This window comes from Lontra canadensis, unplaced genomic scaffold (assembly GCF_010015895.1).
Source record: "Lontra canadensis isolate GAN:19392208 unplaced genomic scaffold, GSC_riverotter_1.0 scaffold8, whole genome shotgun sequence".
Classification (NCBI taxonomy): domain Eukaryota; kingdom Metazoa; phylum Chordata; class Mammalia; order Carnivora; family Mustelidae; genus Lontra; species Lontra canadensis.
The window spans coordinates 34,953,774-34,970,437 of NW_022631002.1; the positions used below are offsets into that span (position 1 = coordinate 34,953,774).

The following is a 16,664-nucleotide window of genomic DNA, read 5'->3' on the forward strand; positions in this document are numbered from 1 at the left end:
TTACAGTATAATGTATTTTATAATAGCATTAGGCAGTCAGGATTATATGTCAGTTTAACATTCTCCTGGAGAATAAGAATGAATCAATTTTAAAAACTACTTTTTTAATTACATAAATGTGTTTTTGAATTGTTTTGGAAAGTCAGATTATGATGTAGTCATAAAAGAACATATAGGCATTTGAATCTGGTGATTAGGATATCACAAATGCCTTTTATATATTTATCGTTAGGTAGACAATCTTTCTGTACTGGGATCTATGTGGTATAAACTGATACAGTATTTTTAAGTTGAGAATATGTTATGAGACTCAGGTTTGGTGTATTTGGTGGGTAAAATTCTTTATTCATTCTTTGGTGAAAAAATACGTACTGAGTGCCTAATATATGCCAGGACTGTTCTAGAATCTTATGATATAGAAGTAAACAAAAGAGACCTAAATCTTAGCCCTCATAGAGATTACATTCTAGTAGGGGGAAAGAGGCAATATATTATGTAATACTATTTAATTATCAGGAAGTGATAAGAACTGTGGGGCAGGGGAGGATAAAGCCAGGTAAAAGGATAGTCATCAATTTTCCGTAGAGTGTTCATAGCAGGCCTCTCTGAGAAAGTACTATTTGAACAAAGATTTGAAGGCGGTAAGAGAGTTGGACATATAGTTATCTTTTGAAGAATATTCTTGGCAAAGGAGAAAACCAGTGTCAAGGCTGGAAGGTATAAGCATCTGTGCAATTGTCAAGGAACAGTGAAGAACCCATATCATAGAGCAGAAGGAAGAGAGATTAAGGAGTAAAAGATGAAACTGAGAGCAGATTAGAGGTGACCAGGGAATCGGGAGTTATTGCTTAATGCGTATGGTGTATTTATGGGGTGATGAAGTGTTTGGAAACAAGAGAATGCTGGGGGTTGCACAACATTCTGAATACACTAAAGGCCACCTAATTTTTATACTTTAAATAATGGATAATTGTACATTATGCGAATTTCACCCCTAAAAACAATAAAGAAATAGAATGTAATAGGTGCTTTCATTGAAAAGTAGAAGAAATGTATAGTACACCTCTTTTTAAAAAATCAAGTTTTCTTTTCTATATCATTCTGCAGGTGTCTTAGCATAATTTGTTGAAGAGACTATTCTCTTTTGTTTTCTTTTTATTTAAATTCAATTAATTAACATGTGATATATTACTGGTTTCAGAGGTAGAGGTCAGTGATTCATCAGTCTTATATAATACTCAGTGCTCATTACATCACTGCCCTCCTTAAATTAATGCCCATCATCCAGTTATCCTTTCTCCCAGCCCTCCTCAAACTGCAACCCTGTTTGTTTACTGTGATTAAGAGCCTCTTATGGTGGGGCGCCTGGGTGGCTCAGTGGGTTAAGCCACTGCCTTCGGCTCAGGTCATGATCTCAGGGTCCTGGGATCGAGTCCCACATCGGGCTCTCTGCTCAGCGGAGAGCCTGCTTCCTCCTCTCTCTCTGCCTGTCTCTCTGCCAACTTGTGATCTTTCTCTGTCAAATAAATAAATTTAAAAAAAAAAAAAAAAAAAAGAGCCTCTTATGGTTTGGGCGAGACTATTATTTTATCCAATGAATGTCCTACTTTATGACCCAGTACTCCATATCTAGGAATGCAAAAAACTAATCCTGATGCAGACAAATATTGATGTGCAGGGATGTTCACTAAAACATTATTTATAATGGTGAAAGATTAATCACTTCTTGGCCTTTTGGCTAAGATCAAGTTTAGTATCTGCCCTTACCAGTTTGATAATAGTTTGATAATAGTGATATCAGTTTGATAATAGTGAAAAATAAGGAGAAATCCATCATCTCCATCATCTCCATCATCTCCCACAATAGATTTTTTTCAATGATGATACAAGAGGATTAATGTAGGCAAGAAAATTGTTTTTGGTAATGTCTAGATTTTAGAAAAATAATTTTTTTTTTAAAGATTTTATTTTATTTATTTGACAGAGAGAGATCACAGTAGACAGAGGCAGGCAGAGAGAGAGAGAGAGAGAGAGGGAAGCAGGCTCCCCACTGAGCAGAGAGCCCGATGCGGGACTCGATCCCAGGATCCTGAGATCATGACCCGAGCCGAAGGCAGCGGCTTAACCCACTGAGCCACCCAGGTGTCCCTAGAAAAATAATTTTTAAAGACATATATAATAATAAGTGTCTTTTAACTTTTAGTTTGCTTTTCTCAGTGGGATTTCAGTGTTGGAATAATCTTTCTCTCTGCTTACCCATTTTTATTTACTTTTTTTTAAAAGATTTTTTTTATTTATTTATTTGACAGAGATCACAAGTAGTCAGAGAAGCAGGCAGAGAGGAGGAAGCAGGCTGCCTGCTGAGCAGAGAGCCCAATGTGGGGCTTGATCCCAGGGCCCTGGGATCATGACCTGAGCTGAAGGCAGAGGCTTTAACCCGCTGAGCCACCCAGGTGTCCCTGCTTATCCATTTTTAAAGAATTCTAATAATATGAGAAAATACTCATAAAACAATACTGAGTGAAAAGCAGTGAAACTAAACTATGCTAATGTGTTTGTGCATACACATGCCTAGGGAAAAAAATTACATGAGTAAAAGATTGCTAAAATGGGGCACCTGGGTGGCTCAATTGTTAAGTGTCTGCCTTCGGCTCAGGTCATGATCCCAGGGTCCTGGGATTGAGTCCCACATGGGGCTCCCTGCTCTGTGGGGAGCCTGCTTCTCCCTCTCCCACTCCCCCTGCTTTGTTCCCTCTCTCACTGTCTCTCTATCAAATAAATAAATAAAATCTTGGGAAAAAAAGTATGTTAAAATATAATAATTATCTCTTCATTTTGAGATTTTGAATACTTTTATTTTCATTATTCTTTTAATAGTTTTTCAGTTTTCTTATTAAAGATACTTTTTAGTTTCAAATTTATGTTATATGGTCTTCTTAATGGAGTATTAATAATGAATGTTCTTATTTTGATTCTTTATAGTCAGGTAATTATAGGAAAATAATTTATATGTCTAGTTTTGTCTCTTAAGCCAGTCTGCTGATAGTGTAATGAAATCAATATATATTTGATTTTTACTTCGACTATGTAATAGTAAATTTTATGATAACATATAGTTAATATGTATTATTTATTGTGCAGGACAAGATACTCGAGTTTAATCATTATCATTCAATTCTACTAATTTGTGATTTATTGCTTTACAATTTTATATACATTATTTAACTTTTTTTAAATGCCTTTCCCTAAATTCAATGTTTCTTTACATTATACATATCCATTTCTAACATAAGAACTATATTTAAAAAATCATGTATACTTTCAAATGATTTCATATTTCTGGGTAATGTGTAGTGATGTTAGCAGAGTCTCACTGAATATTAAAATATTTAGGTATTAATTAGTCTTATCCTTTAAATGTTCAGTTTAATTATGTAGGAAATACCTAGCAAATATATACGCACATAGGGAGAGACTGACGTTTGGAATGCCAGTGTGAGGAATACATGACCCTATTCTCCCCAAAAAGGAAAAAAAGTTACTGACCACACAGCTAATATCAACCATTTCAGAACTCTAGAAACTAATCAAAGCCACAGAATGGAGTATGTTGTCTGTCCAAGAGGAACTACTAATCCTCAATAAAACTACAGGGTCTGTCACACTTTAATCTGGGGCTATTCCCACCCAAGCTCCCTTCTCTACTGAGTGGTACGGCAATGCAGCTGCCATGAAAAGCCAGTAGTTCACAGTCAGTAAACAGGACTGACTGAATTAAAATTCCCATCCCCAAAACACAGTATTTTATCTAAACTAGCAACTCCCTGGAAAATCCCCATTCTTAGGATGTTAGGGCTATTTTATTTGACTTGGAGTTCAGCCCAGCAGTAAAACATAAAATTAAAAAAAAAAAAAAGAAAGAAAAGAAAACTATCCCCCAGGGCATTACAAAAAACAACAATCATCTGCTGGCAAAATCTAAGCCACCTAAGCCTAAAATTTCAGGTGTAGTGAAACAAGAGCCTGGCCAACTATAAAAGGAAGTCCTCAGTGACTAGGTAACCATAGGCAACTTTCCTAAAGTCCAGTATATTCATGGGGATCTAGACTGCTGTCAACATGTCCAGAAAGGAAACTACTTCATTCAGATATTTAGCTTGCATATACTACCTTGAGGCCCTGCTCAAGCAAGAAATGAAAGCTAAAGCTATTCTATAAACTCCTTGAAGTTTGAGGACATGCTTCCTCACACAAATCCTCCAGACAAAATGTAAAAGACATACAGACAACATTTCTAAGGAAATCTTGTGTACCAGCCATTGGTTATACTGATGCAAATATGCCCCCTAGGAAGTCAGAGTGAAGACAAAAATAAGAAAAGAAAAGAACTTTGTGGCAGGGAATGCAAAACCTATAGAATTCATCCAGGAAAGTCACTAAACAAATGAACACCAATAACAACAAGGAAAACCAACAAATCCTTAAAGGGAGATGGCTGATACTATAGTTGTTATAAGAAGTCCACTTTCAACACAAATTATAAGATATGCAAAGAAACAGAAAAGTATGCCACAAACAAATTTAAAAAAATAAATAAATAAAAACAACAGAAAATGTGCCCAAAGATATTGGACTTCGTTAACAAAAACTATAAATCAGCTATTATAAATATGTTCAAAGAACTAAAAGAAACCAAGATTGAAGAATTAGGGGCAAGTATGATAACTATGTCTCACTAAATAGAAAATGGAAATAAGGAGATAAAGATCATTTTCAAAAATCAAATAGAAGGGCACCTGGGTGGTTCAGTGTGTTAAGTCTCTGCCTTCGGCTCGGGTTGTGACCTCAGTGTCCTGGGATCGAGCTCTGCATCAGGCTCTCTGCTTAGCGGGGAGCCTGCTTCCCCCACTCTCTCTCTGCCTGCCTACTTGTGATCTCTCTCTCTCTGTCAAATAAATAAATATTTTTAAAAATCAAATGGAAATTCTGGAGGTGGAAAAATCGTAACTGAAGTGAAAAATTCAGTAGAAGGCTTAATAACAGATTTGAGTTGACAAAAGAATAAGCACACTTGAATACAGACCAAATCTCCGCATACAGAGTATACAGCCTGGGTTTCAGGAAAAAACTTCAGAGGGGTGCCTGGGTGGCTCAGTTGATTGAGTGTCTGACTCTTGGTGTCGGCTCAGGTCATGATCTCAGGGTTGTAAGATTGAGCCCTGCATTGGGCTCTGTACCCAGCAGGGAGTGTTCTTGAGATTCTCTTTTTCCCTCTCCTTCTGCCTGTAGACCCTCCACCAACATATGTATAGGGGATTCTTAGAAGGAAAAGAGAAAAGGAGGCAAAATAAATATCTGAAGCAATAATAAAAATATCTGAAGCAATAATGACTGAAGCCACCCAAATTTGATGAAAAATATTTATCTGCTCATCTAAGAAGCACAGCCAATTTCAGGGAGAATAATTTAAGGAGATCCACACATAGTCAAACTGTCAAAAAAAAAATTAAAAAAAAAAACAAAGAGACTATTGATAGCAGCAAGTGAGATGCTACTTTCCACATCCAACAGAGCCTCAATAAGTTTAATAGCTGACTTCTCACCAAAAAACCATAAAAGCCAGAGGGGGGGTGACATATTCAAAGTGCTAAAAGAGGAGGCGGAATCTGTCAGTCAGGAATTCTATATGTGGTAAACCTATCCTTCAAAAATGAAGAAATTTAGACATTCCTAAATAAACAAAACAGTTCATCTCTAGTAGACCAACCCTAGAAGAAATGCTGAACTGCAAGGACAACCGGACAGTAGTTCAAATCCACACAATTAAGTAAAAAACACTAGCAAGATTATAGATAAACATAAAATATGGTAGTGCCTCATTTCCTATATGATTTAAAAGACAACTATATAAAGTGATCATTATGAACCTGTGTTGATGGGTAGACAATGTATAAAAATATGATTTGTATAGTTAGAGCACAAAGGAAGGGGGACACCAATAGCTATATTGGAGCAAAGTTGTTATTTGCACTAGGAATTAAGTTTTGTATTTTAGTTAATATGCTAACTATAATCCCCATGGCAACCATGAAGATAATAATTCAAAAAAATAGAAAAAAAAATAACTGGGGAATTAAAACGGTACACTAGAAAACATTTAACAAAGCAACAATAGAGGAATAGAATTAAAAAGACCTAAGACAGGGCACCTGGGTGGCTCAGTGGGTTAAAGCCTCTGCCTTCGGCTCAGGTCGTGATCTCAGGGTCCTGGGATCGAGACCCACATCGTGCTCTCTGCTTAGTGGGGAGCCTGCTTCCCCCTCTCTCTCTGCCTGCCTCTCTGCCTACTTGTGATTTCTGTCTATCAAATAAATAAATAAAATCTTTTAAAAAAAATGACCTAATACCTGTACAGAATCAGTAGTAAATGGGAGATATAACTCCTACCTTATCAGTAATTACATTAAATGTAATTGGAACAAACACTCCTTTCAAAAGGCAGAGATCCTTAGAATGGATAATCATATATGAAACAATTATGTGCCATCTACAAGAGACACTTTAAGTACAAAGAAAGTACAGAAAAGTTGAGGGGCACCTCAACTGACCTTTAACTAGACTAAAAGACTCAAATTACTAAAATCCAAAGTGAGAGAGGATACTACTTACCACCCTTCACAGAAATAAAGAGGTAGCTGCACATATATACAGCCAATAGCAACTCAACGTCATTAGTCATTAGGAAAATGCAAAAAAAGCCACAATGTGGTATCACTTCACAACCACTGGAATGACTGTGATCAAAAAGACAGATAAAGTGTTAGCAAGGATGTGGAAAACTTGGAACTTTCATATAATTGGTGGGAATAGAGAATGTGCAAATATTTTGGAAAACATAAGTTGACACGGACACTAGTGTGCACACAGCAGCATTATTCATAAAAAGATCACACATGTATGACTATATCCATATGGATCTCCAGAAGAGGCAAATCTAGAGAAAGTAGATTAGTGGTTACCCATAGCTGAAAGAGTAAGGGTTAGAAATAGGATTAACTGCTAATGGGAATGGGGTTTCTTTGTTGGGTGATGAAAATATTCACAATTTGTGGTTATGGTTCAACAACTTTTTTAATACTCAAAACCACCACTTATACATTTTAAATGGGTGATGTTTATGGTGTGTGAATTATATCTCAAAAAGCTGCTTTCTTTGAAAAGTGAACCATTAATGGTAATGAACCAGACATTCCATTTCACATTTTTATCCTTAAAGAATTAAGTTTTGGCACCTAAATTGTTAACATTTTAACATTTTATCATTTAACATTTGATGAGAGCAATGTTTACAAAGATCCTTTTTTTTTTTTTTTTTTTTTAATAAATTTAGCTGGACAACTCAGCCAATCTGCACATTTAGCCCTCCAACTACCATACAATGTACTTGGTTTAGGTCGAAGTGCAAATTTTCTTGATCATCTGTATGTTGGCATTCCCCGTCCATCTGGAGAGAAGGTGAGTAAAAATTTATTGTGTTTACAATTAATCTGTCTTAATAAATACTATTCACATATCTAAATTCAACTATTTGAATTCAGTTGAATTTGAATCCAAATAATTAAATCTTTTTTAATCTCTTTAAGGAGAATATAGAAAAAGAGAAATAAATAGTGACCTATCTAAGCTTATCGTACATAGAACACAGCATAATTTAAAGATACAGTTTTCCACCACGTTTCATAAACCTCCTGACCTCCAGTCCCTCTTTCCTGCTTTTTCTCTTCATCTTCACTATCTAACATAAAATACATTTTATTGTATTTCTTGTCATACCTCACCTCCACTTGAATTTTAGCTTCAAGTAGCACTTGTACATTAGCACTGTGAACAGTGCCTGCTACACTTTCAATAAATATTTACTAAATTAATGAATCTATGAGACAAATATAATCCTTCCCTGAAAAGATCAAAAAAAATTTTGCCAGCAGGGCCCAGGAGCCCTGTTTGGGGCTTAATATATATATAAATTTAGCTTAATCCATACCTAGGATTTCAATTAATTAAGGAGCACTTAAGCTTTTTTCTTATTTATTTAGAATAATAATTCTGTTTTTAAAGTATACTAGATGTTAATTGTTCTTAAATTCTTTTTCCAGTCTATACGAAAACAAGAGTGGACTGCAATCATTCCAAATTCCCAGCTAATTGTCATTCCATATCCTCACAATGTTCCTCGAAGGTAATGTCCTTGCTTGAACTGATCTTGGTAAAAATACTGTCAACTGAGAATCATTGGTACAGTTACATGTTTTTAAAACTCTCTCTGCTCCTGCTGTGTTCCCATGAGTCCCATCACTTTAAATGACTAAACATTCCCACATAAAAGGTCCCTGATTTTTTTTATGAAGAACAAATTAAACCTTACTAGAAAAACAGCAAATTAACTAATTAGGGATTTATACATATTCTGCTTCAATGAACTGATCTTTAGTTTACTAGCTATAAATTCTAAAATTTCAGAATGCTGAATTTTTTAATAAGCATTGATCTTTCAAATAAATGCTTGGGAAGTGTATATGTCCCATAGTGGTTAGGCATAAGTTTTAGAGTCAAACAGACCTTGGCTAGAAACTAAGATCTACTGCTGAGGGTCAGTCTCTGCACCTGTAAAGTGGGAGATAGATAGATAGGTACCTTAAAAGGATGTAGATGAAATACACTTAAGACAGTGCCCAGCACCGAGTAAGTTTTCACTGAAAAGTGAAAACTTTTTTTTTCCTTATTAGCAAAATATATTCCTTTTATATGAATAGCGTTTAAGTCTAACTCCTTATCTTTGTTCAGTTTTCTTTAATTACTAGAGTGATTCCACTATTTTTAAAAAGTAGGTGATAAAGGTATTGACTAACACTCAAATTTCACTGGGAAGACTATAAATTGTTCTTAAGGCTAGTCTAATATCAATATGAAAAAATAACCAAAGAGAAAGGGTGTAATGTATCTATGAATATGTAACCAGTGAGGTCCTGCTTTGTTATATTTCTTCTCAAAATGGAGGCTGTATTGTTACTTACTAAATTTTTAGATGGAATTGAATACAATGATTTGCTAGAACCAGTTCATGCCAGCTCATGAGCTGATTATATACATCTAAAATTTTATACACTAAAATCAGCTATGATGGGAGTATTTACAACATGAAAATTGGCAACTGCCAATTAGGTCTTTTTCCCCACCCCAGAGAGCCAGTTTACCAGCATACCACAGGATGTCTCTTATGGTGGATTTAAGGGCTTTAGAACCAAACTACTTAAGAAAACAATTTATTACAACATTTGCTTGAAATAAGATAACATCAGTAGAGGGGCACCTGGGTGGCTCAGTCAATGGAGCACATGACTCTTGATTTTGGGGTTGTGGGTTCCGGTCCCATGTGGGGTATAGAGATTATTTAAAAATAAAATATTTTTTTAAAAAGACAATATCACTAGAAACAATAATAGTCTGAGTTCAGATTTTTTTTAATGACTATTATGTGTTTGTTATTTTTCTATACATGAAATTTATAACAAAACTAGAAAATCTGTATCATGAGTAGGAAAATGTATAAATTATGGCACTTCTGGATGTTGTAATATCATGACATAGAACAATCTCTTAAAATAGAGTGTTAAACAAAAGACAATAAAAGGAAAATGCATTTTAGAGTATGTATAGTAAGAAACCATTTGTGATTTGAAAAAGATACATGTGCATATATCTCTATATACATATAAAACGTCTCTAGGCGGATATGTAAGAAATTGATAAGAATGACTGCTTCTGAGTAAAAAATTAAGGACTGGCCTTTCATCCAATTTTTTTCTTACCAAGATTCCTATTTTCATGGTTTTTTAAAGTCTATTGAAGGAGAACTACCAAAAAATCTCATGAAAGAACTTTTTTTTTTTTTTAAGTATGAGGTAAGGTACTGAGAATAGTTAACCTCAACTAACAGTGTTTGTTTCCCTAGTTTTTTTACTTTTGAATTTCTAGAAAATTCTATTATAGTTTTCTTTTATAATCTCAACATTTTTCATGTTTCTCTTGCTCTTTCTGAAGAAATGTTCTTTTCAAATTTATGTACATAATAAAAACTGAATTGATTTTAGTTTGAGGTATATTTTGAGATTTATTGACTAGAGGCTAACCTACGGATCAATAAATTTTAATTATCCCAAAATAAGTCAATCGCTACTTGCTATTCATCAGTATGATCTTACTTTTATTAAACTTTTAAAATGAAAATAGGCTGAATGGATTAAAAAACAACACCCATCTATATTCTGCCTACAAGAGACTCACCTCTTGTGATGTAAAGACAAGCAGAGACTGAAAGTGCAAATGGAAACCAAAAGAAGCTGGGTAATTGTACTTACATCAGACTAAAATAGAATTTAAAACAAAGACTATGATAAAAGACAAAGAAGGGCATTACATAATAATACAGGAGTCCATCCAACAAGAGGATATAACAATTGTAAATATTTATGCACCCAACACAGGAGCACCTTAATATATAAAGCACCCATTAACAGACCTAATGGGAGAAATTGACAATAATGCAATAATAGTAGGTGACCTTAAAATGAAAATATATCTATTACCTATTTTCAGAGAGAACAGAATTCTTTGTATATAACCACCTACAGTGTTGATGATATTAGACCCCAATTTTAAGCTTTTCAAGGTATCCAAGTGCTGTATTATATGGACTATTTTAAAAGAAAGAGCTAGTTCTATTTATACTAAAGTCTGTCTATTGCCATTAACACTGAGGTACTAAAAGTGATTTTTTTTTTTTTTTAAGATTTTAATTTATTTGACAGACAGAGATCACAAGTAGGCAGAGAGGCAGGCTGGAGTGGGGGGTGGGGGACAGGCTCCCTGCTGAGCAGAGAGCCTGATGTGGGGCTTGATCCCAGGATCCTGAGATCAGGATCTGAGCCAAAGGCAGGGGCTTAACCCATTGAGCCACCCAGGTGCCCCTAAAAGTGATTTTGTAAGAAGTCTCAACATCATTGTAGTAATGTAAACCCTCCAACATGACACAGAAATGATACAAGTGTTTTTACACAAGCCATCTCACTACACCCACTGAGATATATGGCTGTTTTAGTTGTCATAGTACCTGTGTAAACAGGGGTCAAAAAACAAGATGATAGATCTTATCAAAATCATGTAACTGTGTAGCCTTAGAGTCAAGGTTTCAAATTCAGCAGGTAAATTAAGATGTAAAAACAATGTCTAAGATTGTCCTAAGTGTCCTTAATAAGTTTACTTAAAAATAATTCTCATGGGATCAAAGAAAAATAATGAAGCATCTCATCAAAAATTCTATCCAGTTCTCTTGAGTAAAATCTGAACTCTGCAGGATCATCAATATTCTTAGCCCTATCTAAATTTAATTGCTGTTGTTTATTTATAGTGAATGGATAGATGGGAAAATGAATTAATGGATGAATCAACTGATTCATTAATTAATAGCTATTTGCTTTTCAGTCTTAGTAGAATTTTATTATTTTTCAGTTAAAATGTGTAATTTTAATGATTCTTTTTTATCTGCAGCTGGAGTGCCAAACTGTATCTTACACCAAGTAACATTGTTCTACTTACTGCTATAGCTCTCATCGGTGTCTGTGTTTTCATCTTGGCAATAATTGGCATTTTACATTGGCAGGAAAAGGTTTGTTCATTTAAATGAAAGATTAACTGTTGTTAATTTATATTAGTAATATATTGCTCTTTAAAAACACTGTATTTTAAACTTTCTTCAAATGACTAAGATTTTGTGATTTTCCACATTCTATCCATAATGTCCTCTTATTGATTATAATTTCTTTCATCTCTTTAAGTTATTAATGTCTCTCAGCAATTCATACAAATCACAAGAAATTAATTTAAAACGTCAATGCTGTATAATAGTAATAAAATGATCACCCAGAAATTACCGGGTGTATTGAAAAACTTAGAAATAATTTCATGAAGGCCTGAAAAATGATAATTTTTTTTAATAAGCCTGTGTTTATTATCTACTGATAAAGCCATGAACACGTTTTTTCCAGGAATAACATCTATGGCTATATAAAGAATTAGAGCACAGAAAGGTTAAATGATTTTCTCAAGGTTTGGGTGGAAGGTAACAACTAAAGTAATAAACATCTTTTCCATCTATAAAGTATGCTTTGTACTAAACATTTTTTTCTTTAGTATCAACCCTAAATAATAATTAAAAACAATAGTCCAAGTGTAGATTTTTTTATACAGTGTTTATGAGGAGGAAAAAAGAGGCTATCACATAAATTTACCAGCAGTTTAGATATAAATTGAAAAAACTAATTTCTGTGAAAATGTGAATATGAATTAAGTACATGAATTAATATGAATATATATTAAAGCATATAACTAGCAGTTTCCAGCAGTGTTCCCAAAAAAGGGCTTCTTCGTCCCATAAAAGTGTTTTCTTTTGGATTGTCTTTGGATTGTCATGTCCATCATAATAATTTTTTGGTAACTAAATTTACTGTGAATTTTAGCTGTTTTAACTTAGGAAAAAGAGATCTTAATTGTGATAAATGTCCATAGGTTTGTCTCTTCCTAAAAAATTACTCCTTTATACATCAAAAATGACAACAGAAACTTATAAAGTCAGTTAATTTTAAGATTGCAACTTAAGACATAAAATAAAGGATGATGCTACATACTTTTGTCCAGAAGTGTCAGAACATAGTCTGAAGTACTACATAGCTCTAGACCTATAAGGGAAAGTAAATTAATTTTATTAATTTCTCAGATCATCTGATTATAGTGTAAACATTGTGGACTTAAAATAATAATGATGCAGTGGCTAAAAATTGAAGTTTAAATACAGATACGGGTTCAACCATGTATACTCTCCTGTGATACTATGGTTCGTCTCCTACCTCTTTGACCACTTCTCTTTCACCTAGCTGGGTGCTCCTTTCTACCATTTCCTAACCACAGTGTGTCTGCCCTAAGCTGTCTTCTTTCTACACTTTTCCTGCCAGTTTTATCCAAAACCACAGTTTCAAGGTATTACCTCAAATATCCCTAACACTCATCTGTCCCTAAAGTTCTCTTAGCCCATTTCCAGCTGTCTCCATGACATCTCTACCTAGATCACTTACAAGCACCTTAAAACAAATATTTTAAAGCTTTGTCTCTCTGCTTTCCTACTTACCTATAAAATTTGATCAGTTTCCCTCTGATTCTGCTTCCATGACGATCCATGCAGCTGACTCCATTTCTGCATTTCTACTCCCAGGGCTTTAGGTTCAGCTCCTTGTCCTGTCCAGTCCTGCCCTACCTCCCTGAATCCATTCTCTCTCTTTTTGCTCCATTGATCACATTGCTGCCATCTAACTCATCATCAGATTTAGCCTTAGTCATGTCACTCCTCTGCTCAAAAATCCCTGCCTAAAATGTGTCAACTCCTTAGCCTAGCCTTCATAGAACTTCCATGTGACTCCACCATATACCTTCCCAACCTTGCTTCTTACCAGCTGCTTTTCACATATTCTCTCCTCCTGCCCAACTTCCATGATTGCACCTGTTCTACCCCCGCTTGGAAGGAGTGCCTCTCCCGCTCCATTTCCATAAACACCATCTTTTCAAAGCTTTCTCTTTCCTCACTCCAACCTAGAAGTAATGTCTCTCCAAGAATATTAGTGACAGTTTTCACTTTTTTCCCTGAAATACAGTTATTCAATATGTTTTGGTTTTTTCTTTAAGTTTTTTGAGAACACGATACAAAACTGAGGATTTTTTTAATCCCTCAAAATACAAAGCCCAGTACTTTGCTGGGAGTTGAGGGTCAGTGAATATATACTAAATCAATAGATTAAGGCCAAAATAACTAATGTACCTTACCTAGATTCATTTATTAATATTAGTGCTTATAATGGGAAAAATATAGTTCCATCCTTGTAGAATCTAATATTTACTACTACTTTCAAATAAATAATAAATGATAACAAACTAAGTATTTAAGGAATATTTCTTATTTGTTTTTAAAATTAATTAGTGGGTTATTAATTATAAAATAGCTACTGTAAACTAAAATTTCATGATTATTATGTAATAAAATCACATCTTTTATCTACTATTTGCTTAGAGATTTGTTTTTTTAATTACTTTATATTTCAGAAATGAGTGTTTTCTTGACATTTTCCTGTTATTTATAAACTAATCTAAAATTCTTTTTCAGAAAGCAGATGATAGAGAAAAACGACAAGAAGCGCATCGGTTTCATTTTGATGCTATGTGACTTGTCTTTAATATTACATAATGGAACGGTTATTCACTTGATTAATTGAAACACTAAATTTGGCTAATAGAAGAAAATAAGAGATTTTGAGTATTATTTATAAATGATGTATCCTTTGGTAATTATTGAAAAGTATTCAAATAAATATGGTCTGAATGTGTCACAAGGTCTTTTTTTAAAGCACTTTGTATACAATAATTTGGGTTATTTAAATGTGCTGTACATTTTTGTTACTTTGTGGAATGTGTTGCATGTACTCAGGTGTTTCTGTATTTATAATATTACTAGAATAATGATGATGGGAAAAGACATGTATAAATAAAAATAAATGAGCAGGGATTTTTGTGTTCCACTTGAATTGGTCTTGCTTCTTATTCTAACAGTACAAATTACGCCTTTGTGAATGTTACACAGATAACGTTATTTCACCTTAGTCATAGCAGGTGACGACACACGGGCTAGAGCTTAGATTCTCTGGCTTTGGAATTGCAGTCCAGCGGGCTTGCCTTAAATTCCTGGTTCAACCACTTCCAAGCTGTTTGAATTTGGTTGTCAACCTCTGTGAGCCTAAGTTTTCTTGATTACAAATGGGGCTAGTAATACTACTCAGCTTGGGTTTGTAAACATCAGATGGGATGATGGATGTGGAGTGCTTAGCTTGGTGCCTAGCACAGAGTTAGTTAACTGCTCAATAAGTGGCACTTGTCATGATTACTATTATTAGTTTTTTTTTTTTTACAAACTTCTAAAACTAATTATCAAAATATATAGACTCAATAGAATGTAATTTTCAAGCATGAGGAAATCATATTCTTTGGGAAACCTAAATTCTTAGTGGTTGGCATCTTATATGACAATTTATTACTTGCTTATATTAACTAAAAATTATAGTACCCTCCAAGAATATGCACTAAAATTTTTCATTTCAACACTGATCGTTATCATGTGATAATGAAGAACATTTGATTTCTTGAAAGGAAACTGCTATAGATAGCATCTAAGAATGCAAATCTTAACCACATTTTTATGCTCAAAAGCATAGAGTCTCTAATTTACATTCAGACTTCAGTGCAAATTTTTGTGAACTTCACCTCACCAAAAAGCTACTTTAAGACTTAAATCTAAGACTGGGAAAAGTTTATTATCAATGTTAATTTTCTAATATGCAATGGACATGTGATGGCTATAAAACACAAAAACTTACCTAATTTTGTTCTTCGTGTTATTTTTTTTCTTTACAGTTCATTGAGAATGGCATGTGTATAAGTGGTTTACTTTGTGTATCTGAGCATGTTAATATGTCTCCTTAATAAATACTGTGTATTGAAACAAAGTATTTTGGTGAGTTTGTAAATATTTTTTAAGTATAAAGTCTAAATCACTTATCTGCACCATGAGACAAAGGTAAAGTGACTCACCCATTGCCTCCTTGTGAGTTCACGCAAGATAGGAATCCCCTGACTACAGTACTCCCTTACTTTACGAAACAGTTATCAACAGCAACACTGCCAGGCACACACTAACCTAAAGACTGTTAGGCTGAGTATCTCTCAAATAATACAGCATGAGTTCTAAAACTCACTTGGAGTCAGGATCTATGAGGAGTATATTATAAGCCAATAAAATGTTAGAAAAAAAGAAAAAGAAGAAAAATGAATACTTCACAACTCCTTTAATAAGGTTAATAATTCCTAATACTAATACCCAGTACATTACAGGAAAACTACAAACCAATATTCCTCATAACATAGCTGTAAAAATCCTCAACAAAACATTAGCAAATTGTATCCAGAAATATAAAAACAGATAATATGTAATGACCAAGTGGGTTTCATCCAGAATGCAAAACTAATTTCACTATTTGAAGGGGGAAAAGCAGTATTACTCACCATATTAATAAATCAGAAAAACCACCTTTTATCTTCTCAATAGACACAGAAAGAAAACTTAAAAAATGTAACATCCATTCCTGATTTTAAAAAAAAAAAAATCTAGACAAACTATGACTAGAATTTCACTAACTGTAAAAGGCATTTTCTTTAAGAATCTGCAGCTAAGGGGCGGCTGGGTGGCTCACTGGGTTAAGCCTCTGCCTTCGGCTCAGGTCATGATCTCAGGGTCCTGGGATCGAGCCCCACATTGGGCTCTCTGCTCGGCAGGGAGCCTGCTTTCTCCTCTCTCTGCCTGCCTCTGTCCCTACTTGTGATCTCTCTCTTTCTGTCAAATAAATAAACAAAATCTTAAAAAAAAAAAAAAATCTGCAGCTAACAACATACTTAATGGTGAGAGACTGAATGCTTTCTCCCAATGATTAGGTACAAGAAAAGGATGTCCTCTC

The 16,664-nt window shown here is 34.2% G+C and overlaps 1 protein-coding gene and 1 pseudogene across 1 annotated transcript in view; both read left to right on the forward strand.

Annotated features, from left to right (window-relative positions):
- Positions 1-14,684, forward strand: part of ITFG1 (integrin alpha FG-GAP repeat containing 1) — a 289,345-nt gene extending 274,661 nt beyond the window's left edge. Inside the window, exons 15-18 of the mRNA XM_032854567.1 lie at positions 7,391-7,515; positions 8,157-8,239; positions 11,608-11,725; positions 14,267-14,684. Of these exons, the coding sequence (XP_032710458.1) occupies positions 7,391-7,515; positions 8,157-8,239; positions 11,608-11,725; positions 14,267-14,326 (386 nt within the window). The 3' untranslated portion in view covers positions 14,327-14,684. The remainder of the gene's footprint in view (positions 1-7,390; positions 7,516-8,156; positions 8,240-11,607; positions 11,726-14,266) is intronic.
- On the forward strand, positions 1,719-1,834 carry LOC116865995 (annotated as a pseudogene).
- Positions 14,685-16,664: the final 1,980 nt, after the last annotated feature.